Genomic DNA, 20,279 nt, shown 5'->3' with positions numbered 1-20,279 from the left:
AGGAAAAGAGCAGAGCTGAGGGTGAGGGGAGGGTTATAGTGGGCATATGGAAATGGACAACACAGTTTGTATTTCAGGATTGGAGATTCAGCATGGTTGATATGGGCAGATAATGAAGGGGTGACAGTAGAGGAATCCCTGAAGAATAAGTCAGTCTATAGCATCTGTGGTTAGAGACAGGTCTGGGTAAGGAGGCAGGTGTTTAGACTGGTCAAGGTCCTCCTGAGAAGTTTGGTTTCATGGTATCTGATAATAGCGTCCTGTGAGGTCCAGGTTGCCCATCTGACAATATGCAGAAGCAGGAGGAGGTGTGTATGGCTCATGAGAGCCCAGTGAGGAGGCAGCAGGAGTCAGGGAAAGGTGAACCTGACTGCAAGATGTAACCCTGCCTCCACCATCCCCAGGCCTTGAGCTCCTCCCACATCAGTGGCCAAGAAGGAGCCGAGAACAGGGTAACATTAAGGGATAGGAAAGTACAGTGAGTTATGGGGTGGGGGGTATGGAGGGGGAATGGAGAAATAATGGAGTCAGAAAAGGGGTCTCCTGCCAGTAGTTGGTTCCTCAGACCCCAGCATCTCTGGGGAAGGAAGTTCTTGCTCAATAGGTTACAGAGAAGGACCATGGAAGGAGGAAGTGCTGTAGACCCTCCTTCCCCACTCCTGTTCCTCCTTCACCTCCACTACAGAGACCATGTTACTTCCCCTCCACCTCCCAGTACCTGACTTCCCATCATCAAGCCACACATTCACAGCAGGGTTAGGGACAAGGGAAGAGCTGAGGGGACTAGGCTCAGTCACTGAGAATTGGCCTGTCTTTTTCTCTTTTCCTTTTCTGTTCCCCTTTTACACACTTCATAGGCTCCTTCCTCCCAGGGAATTGTGTTATCAAAGCTGAGCTGAACTTGGAAGGAGTTGTGGGCTCTCATCAGGCCTAGATCTCACCATGGACCTGTGGTTTCAAATTTTGTCCTTGTTCTCTAGAGGTAAGTGGGGTCACAACCAGTGGTCACAGTGGGGGTGCCTGAAAGAAGGAAGAAGGGCTTGGGCAGGGGGTGGAAATTAGCCCTAGAATGGCTGGAGGGGAGGATAGAAAGCATGGGAGGGCCCTGGCTTGAGTTTTTCTGTCTCTCTGTGTCTCTGTCTCTGTGTCTCTGTCTGTCTCTGTTTTTCTCTCTCTGTATCCCTCTGTCTCGGTATCTCTCTCTGTCTCTCTGGTTCTGTTTCTCTCTCTCTCTCTCTCTCTCTCTCTCTCTCTCTCTCTCTCTCTCTCTCTCTCTGCCCCTCTCTCCCTCCCTCCCTCCACTACAGAGTTTCTTTTTCTACAACATCCAGGTTATGATATTCATGTCCAAGACACAGTGACTGTGCAGGAGGGGCTATGTGTTTCCATCCCCTGCTCCTTTCAATACCCTCAAGAGTACACTAATAACAACACCACCTATGGATACTGGTTCCAGGGGAGGGGTAACAACACACTGGTAGCCACCAATGACCCCCAAAGGAAGGTCCAGCCCGGTGCCCAGAGCCGATTCCACCTCATTGGAGACCTACAGAAGGACAACTGCTCCCTGAGCATTACTGGAGTCCAGAAAAAGGATCATGGGAATTACTGGTTCCACATGGAGAAGGGGCATCTGAGACACAGCTACTTGCATAAAAATGTGTCTGTCCAGGTGGAAGGTGAAGAGGGTATCCCAGGGAATGTCTGGGAGTGATGGGAAGCCCAAGTGAGGGATGATAGTCAGGGCAGGATATGCTATTAGTGCAGGAGGGATAGACACAAGGCTCTTGGTTGCAAGGACACACTCAAGTGTAAGGACACACTCAAGGACACACTAAGGTAAATGTATGAAGAAACAAAACCCCAGATGGGGGAGCCTTTCAGGGCCTGGCAGTGACAGCAGATTCCTGGGTAGCAGGGACTGCGCTGAAAACATTCATGGCAGGCATCCAGGGATAGTCACATTAGTGAGGAAGGAGGGAAGCGCTTGGGGCTTTCAGCTGAGTGTACACAATGTGGGGGTCTTCTGCTGGAAGAAATAGGACCCCTAGGGGAGGTGAGAGGCCCAGGCTCTGGGTATGGTGAGGGGTACTAAAGGAAGGAAAGTCAGGACATGGGATAGGACACCAAGGAAAAGCTTGTTGTGTCATCTAAGGCAAAACCCCAAGGTCATCACCTGAGGGTCCACATTATGGGTACCCCTCCCCTTGCCACCTGGTTCATTTAACTGTTCTCCCCCAGATCTGACAGAGACACCAGAGATCTTCATTCCAGACCTTCTGGAGTCTAGGGACCAAGTGACCCTGACCTGTATCGCTCCTGGAGACTGTAGAGAGGGAATGGCCCCCAACTTCCTCTGGATTGGCTCTGCTCTCTCCTCCCAGGCATTTGTCTCCCAGGATCTTAACTCCTCCCACCTCCTGTTCACCCCCAGAGCACAAGACCATGGCACTAACCTCACTTGTCAGGTGACATTCCCGGAGGCCAGAGTGAGCACAGAGACAACTGTCCAGCTCAGGGTTGCCTGTGAGTGCTGGGAGGGACTGGTCACGATGCCCAGGTACCCCAGAAGGAGGGGCAAAGGAGAAATGACAGGTGCAGGGATATGTCCTTGGGTCTGGAGACAATGGGAACAGGTGGAGTCTATGGAGGTAAATCATTGGGTCTCCCATGTTTCTGTCCCAAGTACTGGTACTGAAGTTCCCAGTGTCATCCCATCTCTGAGGGTGGAATTTGGGATGTCAGCCAGACATGTCTTTTCTCAGGACAAGAACCTCAGTGTTTCCCAAAGACATGGGGCAGGGAAGTTGGGAGGAGGCAAGGGGAGGGAGAAGGGTGGTCTGGAGCAAAGGAGAGACAGGTCCAGCAGTCCTATCTTCTGCTCTCTCAACAAGCCCAGAATTCAGGGAAACTTGTCCTCCCTTCTCCCTCCAGAGGGTAAGTCCTTCCCCCCTGGTTATGGGGTGAATCACAGCCCCTGAGCCACAGCAAAACAAGACCTGAGCTCCCCCAGCCACTGGGCACTGAGACTCTGGGCCTAGAACTGCCCTTCCTGTGGGGGGAGGCCATGGTAGACTTCACCTACTAAACATAGCACCCCGTAGCCCAGAATGTCTTTCTGAACCTCTTGTGCACTACTAGTGGGAACAGACTAGGGACAGGGCCCCTGGTGAACTGCATGTGGCAGAGGGGACACTGCACTGATTCACCTTCCCTTCTTTCCCCCAGACCGCCCAAGGATACTTGGCCCTTCTTGCTTGTGGGCAGAGGAGGGATCACTCTGCACTTGCTCTGTCCAGGGAGACCTGGCTCCTCCCTCTGTGCACTGGTGGGTGGGAGAGAGTATTGTGCATGGGCACAGCAGTGACAACACCCTCCGTGTGGTACACAGCACCAACAGCACCTGGACCAACAGCAGTCTGATCCTGGCCAAGAGGCTGGACCCTGGCCTGGGCATCCGCTGTGAAGGGAGGAACCCCAATGGGACCCACAGTGCCAGTGTCCTGCTACTGGTACCAGGTGAAGGCAGTGGGGCCCCTGATAGGAAGCAAGAGAATTCTGAGGGGCTGAGTTCAGGGGAAGCCAGAGGACAGAAGGAGGAGGAGGAAAGAAAAATCTTTAAGTCACAAGTCCTGGTACCCAGAAACGTAGTATTGGTGAGGTGCTGGGCAAGCCACTAACCCTATCTTTACTCAAATGCTTCACCTATAGAGTAAATCCAAAAGAGGAAAGAGGGAAGGGAGGAAAGAGACAAGTGAGGGACCAAGGAAGGAAGGAAGGAAGGAAGAGAGGGAGGGAGGGAAGATAGGAAGCAGGACAAGAAGGAATCACCATCTAGGTGGTGCAATGGGAGAGGCCTTAGAATAGAGAATGTCAGAGCTGGGAGGGGTCTTAGTACTTTGTACTAAGTACTTAGTGCTCTTAGTACACAGAAAAGAAGAGGAGAGGTAAAAGGGACCTTAAGGGGAGGTCTAGAAGAGGCCTCAGGACATGAGATACAGAATTGTCAGGAGCCCTGACCAGAGAACATTAAAGGGTCCTAGGGCTGAATTCCTACTGCTTATGGGAGGCCAGTCACTTCCTCCATCTATACATGAGATGGCTTAGCTGGGCCCACACAAGTGACACCCTCAGGCCCCTGATGCCAGGGGCTCTGTCCACAGAGGCAGTTGATGAAGGGGCACCAAGCATACCCCAGCCCCCCAGATGTGTCTGCACAGAAAATAGGAGGTGACTGAAGACTACAACAATAGACACTGTGGAGCTTGGGGAAATGGGGCCCTGCTGTAGGCTCTATGGGGCAAAGGTGCCTGTGCTGTGCTCCCCACGGGGAGACCAACTGAGAGGGAACAATGACTTCAGAGTCAGAGACATGGTGCCAGGGGGTAATCAGCACCCTAGTGCTTTAGAAGGGGCATCAAGGCAGAGGATGGATGGGAGGAGAAAGCCTGGGGTAGGTAAGGTAGCACAGTGAGTGCTGGGAAGGATCTGGGAGAGGCAGATGGTGGGGGGTGGTCTCTATAGTGTTTGGGCTGGAGAGCCTCTTGTGAGGTCATGCCCACGCTGATTATGGAGGTGGGCTCACAGTTTCCTGCCATGTTCAGTCTCTAGGCTGATCACACAACAGCCCCTAGAACCAGGCAGAAAGAGGTATTGAAGGCAGTTATCAAAGCTTGGACCCCTGACCTGTGCCCACTGGGCTCGGCTCTGTCTCCCACCTTACAGAAGACCTAGCAGCCCTGGGCCATGGGAATTCCAGGAGGGCCCTGGGGTCCTGAGAAGGAGTGAGGCTGGAGGGGAAGGATTCAGTCCTGAGGACAATAAGCTCCCTCTAACCAGACCCTCCCCTCTCTCCCACAGCCTTGTCTGTCCAGGAGAACAGCTCTTGGCCTCTGGTGCTCACAGTGCTCCGGGGAGCCCTCATGGGTGCTGGCTTTCTCCTCACCTATGGCCTCACCTGGTTCTATTACACCCGGTGAGTGTGCCTGCCTTCTGATCCACAAGACCATGCCTCTCACTCCCTGCCAATCCCCTCCTCACTCTTCTTCCCAGAAATGATCCCTGAATTCTCCCCTCATCCCCACACCCTATGGCCTTATACCCCTGACTCTTCCAGCTGTGACCAGCCCTGGGCCTGTTCCTTTCCCAGGAAGCCCTTAGGGAGGTAGTAACCACCAGCTCCAGAAGCAGCCCAGTCATCTCTGTGATGTCTCCTGGTCTTGAACTGAACCCAGACCTGCCTCCTGCCCCTTTCACTCAATGGCCCCATTTCTGCCCTCAGGGACTAAGCAAGTCAAGTCTGACCCTCCAGCTACAGGATCAGCCTCCAGGACTAAAAGGCAGTTCTCAGGTCCCCCCAAGTCTCCTCTTCTCTCTCTATACAACCACAGACCCATCCCCCAATTGGCCTGTGACATGATGTCTAAGTCATGCCCCTGTGTGGGCTCCCTCCTCTCACTGATCCCCAGGTGATGACTATCCTTCCTGAATCCTTGTGCCCAAAAGTGATCCCAGCTCTCCAGATGTGGTGAATCAGAGCCAGGCCAGGTGGACCATCCCCTCCTTCCTTCCAGGTCCACAGCCTCTTCTTAAGCAGACTAGGATTCAGTTAGCTTGTGGGGCTGCCATGTCACTCAGCTGAGTCTCCATGGGCTTGGAGTCCTCTCAAGCTGCCCCAACCAGACTGGACTCCTCATGTTCAGCCCTCTCAACCTCCTGTCTCCCAGCTCAGGACCTTAGGTCCTCAGACACCGTCCATCTGGAGAGTCTTCCCCAGGTCTACTGACCTGCTGACCTTGCCTTTGTGCTGTGGTTTGGGGTCAGAAGGTTGGTCCCTGAGCCAGGAAGGCATGGCTTCACAGGCGGTTATGAGACCTTCCTACCATGGGACAAGAGGCTAATAAATGGTTTAACGTCTCTGAGTCTCATTTTCTTTATCTTTAAAATGGAAAGAGAAGCCCCCAAGGGCCTCCCTCCCTGGGTTTCAGTGACGCTTGACTGGGATAATGTCTGTTTAATGTTTCTCAGCCTTTCCTGACTCATAGTCACAGTGGAGGTCAAGTAGTGATTTAAGTCTCCACCTAAACACTCAGTCCTTGGCTCTTCCTGCAGCCTCAGAACAGGAAGGATGCTTAGAATATCATACCTAGAAGTCCTCTCCCCATTTCTGCTCACTGTGAGCAGGAGCAGTCCTAACTATTTTTAAAGCATGGTACATACTCATCCATTCTCTTCCCCATTGTCTTCTGTACATTTCTTTATTTTTAAACCTCTATTTGCATGTACATTTATCTTTCAGATAAATCCCATTTTTCCTCTCTTGGTGTCTTCAGAATCTTATTCTTAAATGTCCTGCTTCCTTGCTGGGCTGACCACCTCTGAACTCGGTCAGTGTGTTACATGGAATCCCATCTATCTTTCCTCTGAATCCTTTGAGATCTCCCTGGCTGATATCTGGACTATGCTCAGATGTCCTTTGCTTCTCTGTCACAAACTCTTGGGCAGAGTGATCACTTTCCTCTAGGGTTATCACCATTTTCATCCCCTTTTTGTGGCATTAACTACAGAATAGCATTGTTTCAATCACCCTTGGAAAGAGGAGACCACCACTGAGGCAAATCAATAATTCATTGCATCTTCTTTTCTGTGTATTGTGTTTGTGTGTGTGTCTGTGAATTTGTGTGTGTATTTGTGTGTGTGTGTGTATTGTGTAAGGGTGGGGTTTCAGCCTCTTACTGATTAATCAGAGAAACCACAAATCCTAGGAGTGAATCAGTCAATCAATTAATCAATGAATACCAGAGTAAAGCAGATATTAAAGGTTTTTCCTTGAAACTCCCTACAAGCCTTCAATTAATTTGAAGACATTCTGGAACATTCAATCAGTGGATGAAGACAGACATTGCCTAGTAGGAAATCATCATGGTACTGAGTGAAAGAATCAGAGGCAGGGGCCTCCTGACTCCAGCTTTACTGGTGAAGGGACTGTCTGCTTCTCGAGAGAACCAAATAAAGGAGATTTTCTGTTTTTACTTTGAGACACCTCTGAGCAGTCAATTTGAGTGGGGGGGAGGGTCATGCTATCCCACACAGTTTTGGGGGCTTGTCTGGAATCACGTGACTTCCCAGGAAGATGGAGGGTGACTCAGTTGGAGGGGCAGGCACCCATTAGGAGACTTTTCTCCAATGGTCCTTGAAACTGAGTGCCGAGCCTCCCTCTCTTGTGAAGTAACAACTTGAAGCAGAGGAACTCAGTAGAAACAGAAAAGTATAGGGACTCTGGAACTCTGAAGCTTTGAGGAAGTCAAAACTCCAACCTGTTGTTGTTCATGGAATTCAGTCAGGTAACTTATGCGCGCATAATCCAAAAGTAAGCACTCGTGGGTCTGGGGGTCAGTTTCTGGAGTCTTAGACTCAGGAGGGCCAGTGATGGCCTCAGACCAAATTTTATGGACTGCAGACCCCAAGGGAAGGACCTTCTGAGAATGCTATCAGGCTACTGTTAGTGGGCAAGCGATCCCCACTGTGGACTAGTCAGAGGGACAGTCCAGTGAGTCTCAGATATTAGGTGTCTGAGCTCGGAGGTGTCTTCATGGCAGCCCTCCTGCTAGGATGGTGAAGGAGCAGTCCAAACTCCACGCTTCAGAGCAGCGTCAGAGGACACCAGTAAATACTCCCTTGGGAAATGAGATTACAAAATTGGAATGAGGTACCAAAGTACAAAGGAAAAGACAAAGAGAAAATGATCAAGTATTGCTGCTTTGTATGGGGTGATAAAGATATAGAAAGAGGCTCTTTAATTTGATTCAAACTTTTTTTTAATCTGGGAAAGTATTTGCTCCTCATATATGGGAGTTGCAGGCCATTCCCTACCTTACCTAAAGGAGGATCTCTTTTGCAACAGAAACTAGCAGAGTGAGATACTGGTAGTCTGGAGTTAAAAGCTGAATTTTGATTTAATGAGATCTCAAAGCTAGAATCTGTACTTTAGGTCTGAATTGGGTCAATGTATGTAATACCAAAAGATGATGCATGTAAAATTGCAAATTCATTTAGAATTTCCGTGATTTCTTTTAGAAGCATCAGCTCTGTCCATGTACTCAGACCACATGGACAAGGGGAAGGTTACCCTCTCCCATATGATTTAAAAGGCTGGGATGAGAGACCTGGTCTGCTGGGTCTGGGAGTGGGGGAGGGGAGTCAGAGGATGGTGTTTCAGCTCCTTAAGGAAGTAGAGTAAAAGGGAAAAGGCTATTCACATCTGAAAATGCTCAGCCACGTGGTCCTTCTAGGGAAGTTTTCTTTTACTTAAGGAAATGAAATAAAAGGCAGCATCTGAGAATGCTCTTCCTATCAGAGTTAAGCAGAAAGATATTGTTATTTGGCATTTATGACTGTAAAGTGCTTAACATAAGGATGGGTATTTGTTAGATGCAACATTAATCTAATGTACTTGTTACACAATTTTTAAATTTGTAGTTTGTTACATAGAGATTGGGGTTTTAAAAGGATGTGATAGAAATTTGATAATTTGAAACTTATATTTGGTTATAAATAAGCAGTAAAAATGCTGATGTGTAGGGAGGAGCCAAGATGGTGGAGTAGAAAGATACACATATGCTAACTCTGAACCCACAGCCCATAAAATACCTGTAAAGAAGAACTCCCAACAAATTCGGGAGCAGCAGAAGCCACAGAACAACGGAGCAGACGAGATTTCTATTCCAGAGAGCCCTGAAAAACCAATACAAAAGGTCCGCCATGCCCCAGCCCTGGAGCAGAGCTCAGCCCTGCCTTGGCCGCAAGGCACCAAGGGAAGCAGATCCAAGCAGGCTTCAGAGACAGAATCTCCAGGGGCTGCACAGATCCCTCTACCCATAGGCACCAAAGGTCAGTGAGAGAGTCTCTTTGGCTGGCCGAGAAGGGAGTAGGGTGTCCCCATAACTCAGGCCCCCTCAGGAGGCAGCAGCAGAGGCAGCAGCAGACAAGGGCTCCCATAGCAGGCAGGAACTCAGATCCACTGTTGAAGGTCTCTGCATAAACCCCCTGAGGGAACTGAGCCCCATACAGCCGGCCCTGCCCCAACCTGGGCAGCTGAACTTAATCTCACACTGAATAGCAGCCCTGCCCCCGCTGAAAGCCCTGAGGCTGGGGAGCAGCATTTGAATCTCAGCCCCTAAGCTCTGGCTGGGTGGATCTGGAGGCGTCAAGGAGAAGTCAAGTAACTGGCTGGGAAAACGCTCAGAAAAGGGAAAAAAAATAAGACCATAGAAGGTTACTTTCTTGGCAAACAGGTGTCTCCTCTCATCCTTTCAGATGAGGAAGAACAATGTTTACCATCAGGGAAAGACATAAACGTCAAGACTTCTGTATCCCAAACAAACAAAATTAATATTCAATGGGCTCAGGCCATGGAAGAGCTCAAAAAGGATTTTGAAAATCAAGTTAGAGAGGTGGAGGAAAAACTGGGAAGAGAAATGAAAGAGATGCAAGAAAAGCATGAAAAGCAGGTCAACACCTTGCTAAAGGAGACCCAAGAAAATGCTGAAGAAAATAACACCTTGAAAAATAGGCTAACTCAATTGGAAAAAGAGGTTCAAAAAGCCAATGAGGAGAAGAATGCTTTCAAAAGCAGAATTAGTCAAATGGAAAAGGAGGTTCAAAAGCTCACTGAAGAAAATAGTTCTTTCAAAATTAGAATGGAACAGATGGAGGTTAATGACTTTATGAGAAACCAAGAAATCACAAAACAAAACCAAAAGAATGAGAAAATGGAAGATAATGTGAAATATCTCATTGGAAAAAACAACTCACCTGGAAAATAGATCCAGGAGAGACAATTTAAAAATTATGGGACTACCTGAAAGCCATGATCACAAAAAGAGCCTAGACATCATCTTTCATGAAATTATCAAGGAAATCTGCCCTGATGTTCTAGAACCAGAGGGCAAAACAAGTATTCAAGGAATCCACTGATCACCACCTGAAAGAGATCCAAAAAGAGAAACTCCTAGGAACATTGTGGCCAAATTCCAGAGGTCCCTGGTCAAGGAGAAGATATTGCAAGCAGCTAGAAAGAAATAATTCAAGTATTGTGGAAATACAATCAGGATAACACAAGATCTAGCAGCTTCTACATTAAGGGATCTAAGGGCATGGAATAGGATATTCCAGAAGTCAAAGGAACTAGGACTAAAACCAAGAATCACCTACCCAGAAAAACTGAGTATAATACTTCGGGGGAAAAAATGGTCTTTCAATGAAATTGGGGACTTTCAAGCATTCTTGATGAAAAGACCAGAGCTGAAAAGAAAATTTGACTTTCAAACACAAGAATGAAGAGAAGCATGAAAAGGTAAACAGCAAAGAGAAGTCATAAGGGACTTAGTAAAGTTGAACTGTTTACATTCCTACATGGAAAGACAATATTTGTAACTCTTGAAACTTTTCAGTATCTGGGTAGTTGGTGGGATTACATACACACACACATGCATGCACACACACAAAGAGACAGAACACAGAGTGAATGGAATAGGATGGAATCATATCTTTAAAAAATGAAATCAAGGGGTGAGAGAGAAATATATTGGGAGGAGAAAGGGAGAAATGGAATGGGGCAAATTATCTCTCATAAAAGAGGCAAGCAAAAGACTTTTTTAGTGGAGGGAAAAAGAGGGGAGGTGAAAGAAAAACATGAAGTTTACTCTCATCACATTCAACTAAAGGAAGGAATAAAACGCACGCTCATTTTGGTATGAAAACCTATCTTACAATACAGGAAAGAGGAGGAGAAGGGGATAAGTGGGGGGGGGGATGATGGAAGGGAGGGCAATGTGAGGAGGGAGCAATTTGAAGTCAACACTCTTGGGTAGGGACAGGATCAAAAGAGAGAACAGAAGCAATGGGGGGCAGGATAGGATGGAGGGAAATATACTTAGTCTTACACAACACAACTATATGGAAGTCATCTGCAAAACTACACAGATATGACCTATATTGAATTGCTTGCCTTCCCAAAGGGAATGGGTGGGATGAAGAGAAGTTGGAAGTCAAAGTTTTAGGAACAACTGTTGAGTACTGTTCTTGCTACTAGGAAATAAGAAATACAGGTAATGGGGTATAGAAAGTTATCTGGCCCCACAGGACAAAAGAGAAGATGGGGATAAGGGAAGGGACGGATGATAGAAGAGAGGGCAGATTGGTGATAGGGGCAATCAGAATGCTCGGTGTTTAGGGGTGGGGGAGGGGACAACTGGGGAGAAAATTTAGAACCCAAAATTTTGTGAAAATCAATGTTAAAAATTAAAGAAATAAATTTTTTTAAAAAAATGCTGATGTGTGCTATATAATCATAGATTTAAGCTGGAAGGGGTTTTCAGCACAGACAGTTATAGCTGAAATGTGGAGAAAGGCTGGATAGTCTTGAGTAATGGGATTGAGAGTCTTCGACAAATAAGGGTTTTGATTGCACATGGTTTCAGTAAGTAGTGAAGGTGTGAGGAAGTACTTTAAGAAAAAAAAAAAACGTAATTTGAGATGATATCAGGTGGTAGTGTGCCCATGTGGTCACAAGCTGAATGGGTTAATGGCTTATTTTAAGTTTTAAGTAAACTTAAATAAGTTTAAATTTTTAGGTAATCCATCTAAATGTTATATCAGGAATTGCATTGTTAAATGGATTAAAAAATTGGTTAAAATGAGCTGTTATGAATCTTATGTAAGAGTTTCCTTGTTGTAGAATTCTTACTGAGAAAATGAGAATCCTTTGAACGTATATATATGGGTGTGGTTTTCAAGCCTGTTCCATCTGAGGATGTGTTAAGTATGTTAAAAGTCTTTTTTCTGCTGTTAAAAAGGAAATTTAACTGTTTCTGCCATGAATCAAGCATTTACTAAAGTATGTTTGTAAAAGAAAGCTTATGGGCAAATGTGAAAAAGCTTTGGTTTTAGGTCTTTTCTTGTAATTTCTGTCAATTAGGTTCAAGGGGGTTGTGATAAATTGTAAACTATTCTTAAGAGAGGAAAATATTTGTTGTATTAAGAAATACTTTGTAAAATCTTTTCTATGATTTTTGGAAGGCCTACCCAATTTGTATTTGTAAGTTACAAAATTGGGAAAAATTTAGTTTCTCTAAAGAACTTAAAAGGAAAAAGTTGATGTTCCTTTGCAACACTGTTGGCCTCAGTATTACCTAGAGGGTCACGAAGCATGACCTGTTTCAGGGACTTTAAAAAAAATGAATACTCTCTTACAGTTAGAATTGTCCTGTGTGCCTAGAAGGAAAATGGATAGAAGTTTTCTACATAATGGCCTTTGTCAAGCTCTCTCCAGACCCTGTTCTCAGGAAAGACTGTGAGATGCTTGTAGCTAGAACTACCCCTCAAAAGGAGCAATGGGGGTGAACTGGACATTTTTGATGATTCCCCTTCTTATGACCCTCAGGGTATTTGGCCCTCTCCTCCAGCCCCTTGAGGGAAGTACCTACTTCTGGTGGGACAATTAGAATGCATGTTCCATCTCAGACTTCATTCAGGTCAGAGAGAAACTGAGGAGAAACTCAGAAGATCCCACTACAGATGGAAGCTTTCTTGATGTGACAAGCCCAAAAGTTTGAGGGTGTTTTGGCTAGCAGTAACCCCACAATATCCCCCAGGAGCAGCTGTTGTTCCCACTAGTGACCCAAGATGGGATTACACTATTAAAGGGGCAGCAGCTACAACCTGGAAGTATCTAGGTTCAGCGCATAGCCACAGACATGGGTAGAGGGTGAAGAGGGATGGGTCTGGATGGAGAAGCCAGCCAGTTGCTCTCTGCATTTTGTAAGACAGCCTGTCCTTCTGTCAATAATTTTTATATGATATGAAAATGCAATTGATGTCATCTGAAATTTATTGTTTGGGTTCACAGATTAAACAATTTTGTTATGACTTATGAAAACTGTAAGTTTACCATTTATAGTTCTAATGCTAAAACCTAAAGCTTGTACACTGTGTGTATATGTAGGGAAAAGAGCAGTCCTCAGGCTAGTCAAAAAGCACAGCCCCAGCAGCTGAGGAGATTATATAGAGAACTTGCTTTGGTGAGAATTTGAAAATGTATAGAAATGATCTTCAGTGATTGGCTTTTAGGACAAATTTAAGATCTAAGAAGTAAGATAAAATCCCTGGGAACATTTCGGAATGTAAAGGGAATAGTTAGATAAAGGAAAGGAAATCAAAGTATACACATGATGTTGTATCCTTGTTCCATACAACAAGACTGGAATTTAAAGTTAACTGCAATTGTATCTTATCTACAGAGGGCCTCGGGGGGGAACTGACTGAGAAAGGGTGGCCCCAAGTGGTCTGGGGACTCCAGGAATGGTCTTGATGGGAGTGGCCAGTAAACTGGAGATTTGGACTGATAGAATTAAGAGTGGGAAGTAGAACAGATTTGGGTATAGTGATAGAGTGGGCCTCAGCAGAGCCAGTTCACATAGGGGAAACCAAGGAGTTTTCAAGGTGAGGTTTTCCAGGGTCTTTAGACAAATGGGACTAAAACTATTTTGGGGTAATGGACAAAGGAATGAGATATTTACATGTTATAAAGTGATGTAAAAGCAATTAGTATTAAAACAATTGACAGAATTAATTACTGAGACTAAATCAGAGACATCTTCAGTTTGGGAAAAAGAATTTACGTCTAATTTTCTTAGAGGCAGATAGCCTCTGGTAATATCTGGCATTGATTGAAAAGTTAAATGCTTGTTTTGATTTGAATTCATTTCATGAATATAAGTTGGAATTAGTGTTTGAATTTATCACGTGTAGCTCATTCTTTTAGACTGAGCAGGGTTAGAAAGGGACAGAGTAGTTTGGGAAACAGATATAAATCTATTACAGCAATAACTTATGATTGTTATTCAATCAGGAACTGGAACATGTATAGAAAGGCATGTAAGCCACTTTAGACTTCCTCAAAAGATGTTCCTTAGCCAATGTGAAATTATAGTCATATCTGAAACTGATTATTGGAGCTTGCTATTTTAAGATTTTATGGGACTATTAACTGACTGTTCTGAGTCAAACTCCAGTTGTGGATAGCAAGAGAGGTGGTCTGAGCCACTGATTCATGATGCCAGTAAGCCTGTGAGATTCTGGTATGAACTGCAAAAGGATGATCTCATGGGCAGGTTGGGAGAGCAGCTGTTCAGCCAGGGCTGAGGTAGGATTCTCCTGACTCAGTATCCCCATTGACATCTGGTAGACTTTAAGCCTGGCTGAATGCCAGTTGACAATCTACTCCTACCTAGAATTGACATAAAGTTGAGGAGATGTTGTTTCCAAGCAATGTCCCTACTCTTAAGGGTAAATTCCTAAAATCAAAAGTTTTGTAAGCACAATACTAGATCTATTGAATAATAGATTGTTGGGGAAAAAAATAATAGATTGTTGGTAGGGGAACATCTGAAGTTAAGTCTAAAATTAAGCTATTAGGCTTAGGACTTTAGACCAACAATGATAACTTAGGGTTCTTTAATTCTTAGTAATAGTGTGGAGACAATCAGGTCAAGGGCTTGTGAGGCTAGCATGCATAGTTATTATTTTGTCTCGGTTAATGTTAAACAAAAAATGGTTTGTGGTCTATATTGTAAATGCTTTAAAAGAAGCATCACATGACCAGAAGTTGGAATTGTTTTATGATGTGATATGTACTGTGTTAATAAATAAATGATTATTTATTGTATTTATGTAAGTACTGGAGGCTGGTATTGACTGTTTGATGAAATCTCATCTTCCTATTGTGGGAAATGAGTTAATGTAAAATGTAGAAGCTGCATTTTAATGTGAATGTTTTTAAACATGACAATTGGTCAAAGTTTCAATTTTGATTTTTCCAAGAGTAATAGGAATAGTAATCTAAAATTGTATTAAGGTCAGTTTTGTAGGAGAGTGGACATCTGGATTTCTACAAGAAGATAAAGGGAAGAAGATGCTGAGATGCTGTGCTGAAGATGGCCTGAAGGAGCATTCAAACGAGAAAACTGCATCAGACTGCTGTATGAGATGGAACCTCTAAATGGGCAGTTCATTTATTTACCTTTTCCTTTGAATCTCTGTATCTGTACTTATAACAAGGAGACTGCCCCCTGTAATTTGTCAATGCATCAGTCAACTTTGCTCCCTTCCCATATTCATATAAAAGGGAGCTAGATGAAGGGAAGAATTCATAGGAGAAAGAATGTGAGGAGGCATTTATTGATTAGATTTAGGTGTGGAAACAGAAACTTTAGTATAAAAGGAGGGAAGAATATGGATGGGATATGCTTGAACCTTGTACTAGCTATTCCCCCATCCCCCCATCCCAATTCAGAAAATATTTAGCATGATTGGAAAACCAGTAGACAAAGTTATAGAAGGTTATTGCACTTAAAAATTTTAAAGTTGTTTACTGTCATTTGTAATTATTACTATTAATTATTAAGCTCCCAAGCCTCATGTTTGGAAGTCACACTTTGTCAGTATTAAATTCTTTATGTCTTTTTGCTTGGGCAAGGAAGGAGGGTGGGTGCCAGTGGAAACAGATGACAGAGATGATCCTGGTGGGGATGAGGAAATCAATAAACAATGTGAGACTATGTTATGGGAGTATGAATAAAACTTTGGTTGAAAGTTGGCATGTGAGAAGTCTTCAAGGGAATAAAATAAGAGGAGGGATTGAATGGGAAGAGATTTAGTAAAGACTTCTCAGTGGTGCAGAGACTCCTCCCTAGAGTGGAAGAGACCTTAGGAGATTCCTCCAGAGTCAGGTGATTTCCATATAAGGCTATACAGTGCATTAGGATCAATGATTGGCTGTGGCTCACTAACTCCTCCATACCTAATTTGAATATGCACGCACACATATACACACACACATACATACAGTCTGCAGTCTTCACTTTGGTCCCCCTGATTTGCATAAGTTCTCAATGCCCAATTTGCATGAGTGGTCAATACTTCATTTGCATATGTTTTCAATGCCTAATTTGCATATGATTATGTGTATTTTCATGGGCTTTGTAATAGTCTGGGGAGAGGGAAATTTGAACCGGGTTCCAAAAGGGATTGGTTAGATTTTGCGCCTAGAATGTAACACCATGCTTCTCATCCAATGAGAATAATGGTCAGCGGTGGGAGGGGGACTTCCATGTAAACGTCTATATAAGTTGCCATTCTGCCTCTGTAAGATGCTTCCCAACTCCATCTTTACTGAAGGAATCACCCACTTCTCCAGAGAACCAAATAGAGGAGATTTTCTGTTTTTACTCTGAAAAAAAAAAAGAAAGAATCAGAGGCAGGACTGAGCTGGCAAACCAAGAGGATATGGTTGTTGTCCTTCGTCTTGTAAGAGGACCATAATGACATCACCATAATAAAGTGAAATTTCAGTGTGTCCAGCTGTGGCTGATCAGACCAATAGGAGCTCACAATGCTCTACCACAGGTTTAGCACAGATACTCCATGTGAATCTGTGGGGTGAATATCCTAAATTTGCACATCCTGTGTTTACTTTATGCTGTCTCAGTTCTGTTTTGCTCGAAGAGCACAGCAACTTTTCTGATGTGGGCATGCCATGCTAAGCGGTCCTGCCCCAGTGTCTCCCAGGTTTCACAGGCAAATCCAAAGTTCTTGAGGGAGACCTTGAGAGTATTCTTGTATTGCTTCTTCTGGCCACCATGTGATTGCCTGCCCCATGCAGGTTCTCCACAAAATAGTCTTTTAGGCAAGCATATATTTTGCGTTTAAACAATGTGGCCAGCCCAACAGAGCTGCAGTCTCTGAAGCATAGCTTGAATACTTGGCAATTCAGCTTGAGCAAGGACTTCAGTGTCTGGTACCTTATCATGCCATGTGATCCTCAGGATCTTTCTAAGACAGTTCAAATGGAAGTGATTCAGTTTCCTGGCATGGTGCTGGTGGACTATCCATGTTTCACAAGCATTTAATGGTGTGGTCAGCACAATGGCTCTGCAGACCTTTAGCTTGGCAGTCAGTCTAATACCTCTTCTCTCCCAAACTTTTCTTCAGAGCCTCCCAAACACAGAGCCTCTCCAAAACTCTGGCAACACGTGTATTAACCTCATTGTCAATGTGTACATCCCTGAAAAGTACACTACCAAGGTAAGTGAACTTATCCACAGCATTCAAAACTTCTCCGTTTGTTGTAACTGATAGTTATATCACATATGGATGCTGTAGTGCTGGGTGATGGAGCATCTTTGTTTTCTTGGTGTTAATTATTAGGCCAAAATTAGCTCAAGCAACAGAGAATCGATCCATACTTTGTTACATCTCAGCTTCAGAAGCTGCCTTGAGTGCACAATCAGCTGCAAACAGAAAATCATGCACCAACTCTCCCTCCACTTTGGTCTTGGCTTGTAGCCTTTTCAAATTGAAGAACTTACCATCAGTACAGTAGTTGACCTTGATGCCATGTTCATCCTCTTTGAAAGCATTTGTCAACATGGCTGAAAATATCATGCTAAAAAGCATGGGAGCAAGCACACAGCCCTGTTTCACTCCACTGGTGACTGAGCTGGCAATCCAAGAGGGCAGCCCAGGGCTGGAAGACTTCAAGCTGGGGAGGGCCTGGAGAAGGCTGACCTTGGTCCCTATAGCACAGGGTAGGAGGGGCACCAGAGGGAGAGCCCGGGGAGAGCGTTCCAGTCCTCTCCACTCACCCTCAACTGTCAGTCTGATTGATGGGAGCTGCAAAAGGGAGCCCAGAAGAGCTTTTCACCAGCCTGTGCTGGAGTTTATCCTTCCCCTGTCCTGAGTTTACACTAAGGTCCCTGAGGGCAGGCACATCTCCTTTGTCTCTGCATCAGCAGTGCCCTGCCCAGAGCCTGGCAAATAGGAGGCCCTTCAGGAGTCATTGCAGGGTTTGTAACTGAAAGCTTGGAGAACAGGCCCTGTCCTGCATTGATGAGCTGGTGATTATTTTTACTGAGATTGAATCCTAAGGAAATCAAAGACAAGAAAGAAAGGTCTCATAGCAACCAGAACATCCACAACAAAAGTGGTGGTGGCTCAAATACTGTGATCAGCACAAGAAAAGGTACAGTGGACATCCAAAGGTACAGGGAATCTGACTACATTATATGGATGAATATACTGGAAAATGGTGCTGGTGTGGTTATGGGAATACAGAGAATCATAGGAAGATCAATGTGAACTGATACAGCATGGGGAAAGAGAATCCAGGAAGACACTGAGGGTGAAGACCACGGGAATCCAAATAAGAAGAGCTGGCAGCCAGCCAAGAGTCACTCAGCATTTATTAAGTGCTTACTGTGTGCCAGGCATTGTGGTAGGCACTGAGGATACTGAGAAAGGTAAAAGCAGCTCCCATCCACCAAGGCCATTCATTCTCATGGTAAGAACACCAAGTCAATAACCAGGGTTTAGAAGAGAGAAGGAAGGTAGAAGAAAATAAATGGAAAAGGCAAGCAGGAAGTGATAGTGGAGCTAAGGTTTGGTTCAAGCCAGGAAAAAGGAAATGAGGAGAGAAAGTCTTCCAGGCATAGGGCACATTCAGGGCAAAGGCCTGGAGATGGGAGATGGAATGTCATACCAAAAAGGAGGCCATTGGCTCAAGTAGCTGAATTAGAGAGATGTTAAAGGAGTGAAAACTAATAATAATCATCCCCAGCATTTCTGCAGTGATTCACGGTCTGTAAAACACTTGGGAAATACCACATTTGATCCTCACAACAAGCTGAGAGGGAGGAGCTGTTATTTTCTCCATTTTAGAGAAGGAAAAACAGTCTTAGGGGGAAATGATTTTCAGGAAACGTCTGAGGCAGGATTTCAGCTCAGGTCTCCCTGATCCCAGCTCAGTTTGCACAGGACAGGGGCAGCAGTGTTGGATGGTCAGTACCAGCCCTGGGCCAGGCTCTTGTCACTGCCCCCCTTCAGCCACATAGACAAGCTGGTCCATACAAGACCCACAGCCCCAGCCTGGGCAGCAGATCTGTCCTCCCCCAGCACCTGAGTCCTGACTGTGTCTGCAGCGGGCCCAGGACAGGAAGCCCTGACTCCCCCCACCCCTAAATAAGGAGGCCTGGAGCCCACTGGGGAAGAGGACAGGGGTTCCTCTCCTGAGTACAGTCCTCCCTCTCTCTCCACACAAGGACTTCTGTTTTCCTCTTTCTCTTTTCTCTGAGCCTGACATAGATGGCCAGAGGGAGCCATGGGATTCAGGGAGTGATACAGAGCAGCAGCAGAGCCTGCCTCTCTCCTGTCTCATCCATGCTGCTGCTGCTGCTTCCCCTGCTCTGGGAGGGTGGTGGGACTGGGGCAGAGGGAGGCTGGTCTGAGGGGGTGAGAAGAGGTGGAGATGCTGACCAAGCCTCTATCTGCCCTCAGGGGCCCTATCCAAGACAGTGGAGGTGCTGCCATTGGTGATGGTGCAGGAGTGGATGTGTGCCTACGTTCCCTGCATCTTCAACACTGATGCATTCTTACTGGATGACCATAATCCAATTTAAGGCTGCTGGTTCAGAAATGGAACCAATGTTTTAAGAGGCAGGCCCATGGTCACTAATGAGTCACCTCAGATGGTGGAGGAGCGAGCCCAGGGGAGATTTCACCTCCTTGGGAATCCCAGAATGAACAATTGCTCTCTGAGCATCACAGATGCCCAGTCCTCAGACAGGGGAGATACTTCTTCCATTTTGAAAAAGATGATAGATACAGTTACCTAAATTAGCTGCTTTACTTTGTGAATGTGACAGGTAGGAAGCTCCTTTCCTGGGAGTTCTCAGTGGATAAGGCAGGGAGGTCTGGGGAATGGGCTGACCTTGGAGACTCTGTAGCTCACCTGAGGAGGGGTGAGAGAACATGGGGGACAGGTGAGGAATCTGCTCAGGGAGAGGGGCAGACCCAGGGAAGCACATGAAGAACTTGTCTAAAGCTCCAGAGCTGCAAAGGGGAGGGAACGTGGTGGGGTCCTCTTTGGGAGGAACCAGGAACTCAGACCTTTTATCCAAGCCTTTCATTTCACAGATAAGGATACCGAAGCCTAAAGTGAAGAGGGGATTTACTCAAGACCCCAGAGTGAAATAGTGGCTAGTGCAAGTCTCTTGATGCTCAGCCCCATTGTCCTTCCTACACATTCCTGTGGTTCATAGATTTCTGGAATTTGGAGCTTGGAGATCACAGAACAGGAGAATATCACAGGGGAAGGGATCTTAGAGACCCTGGATTCTGATTGCCTCATTTGACAAAGGAAGAAAGAGGATGCCATTGAGGGAAAA

At 45.6% G+C, this 20,279-nt stretch overlaps 1 protein-coding gene across 6 annotated transcripts; it reads left to right on the top strand.

Annotated features, from left to right (window-relative positions):
• The first annotated feature begins 717 nt into the window (after positions 1 to 717).
• Positions 718 to 8,016, top strand: LOC140503621 (sialic acid-binding Ig-like lectin 14). 6 transcript variants are annotated; one of them, XM_072607757.1, is made up of 6 exons: positions 718 to 982; positions 1,332 to 1,679; positions 2,242 to 2,526; positions 3,229 to 3,519; positions 4,861 to 4,975; positions 6,715 to 8,016. In XM_072607757.1, the coding sequence occupies exons 1-6, from the start codon at positions 943 to 945 to the stop codon at positions 6,740 to 6,742; spliced, it is 1,107 nt and encodes a 368-aa protein (XP_072463858.1). In that variant the 5' UTR covers positions 718 to 942; the 3' UTR covers positions 6,743 to 8,016. The 6 variants fall into 6 exon arrangements, with proteins under 6 accessions (XP_072463858.1, XP_072463860.1, XP_072463863.1 ...); XM_072607759.1 differs by lacking the exon at positions 6,715 to 8,016 and adding an exon at positions 5,574 to 5,916; XM_072607762.1 differs by lacking the exon at positions 6,715 to 8,016 and adding an exon at positions 5,469 to 5,916.
• The last annotated feature ends 12,263 nt before the right edge of the window (positions 8,017 to 20,279 follow it).

This window comes from Notamacropus eugenii, chromosome 5 (assembly GCF_028372415.1).
Source record: "Notamacropus eugenii isolate mMacEug1 chromosome 5, mMacEug1.pri_v2, whole genome shotgun sequence".
Taxonomy (NCBI): domain Eukaryota; kingdom Metazoa; phylum Chordata; class Mammalia; order Diprotodontia; family Macropodidae; genus Notamacropus; species Notamacropus eugenii.
The sequence above is the reverse complement of the archived record's forward strand: the minus strand, read 5'-3'. Positions and strand labels throughout refer to the sequence as shown.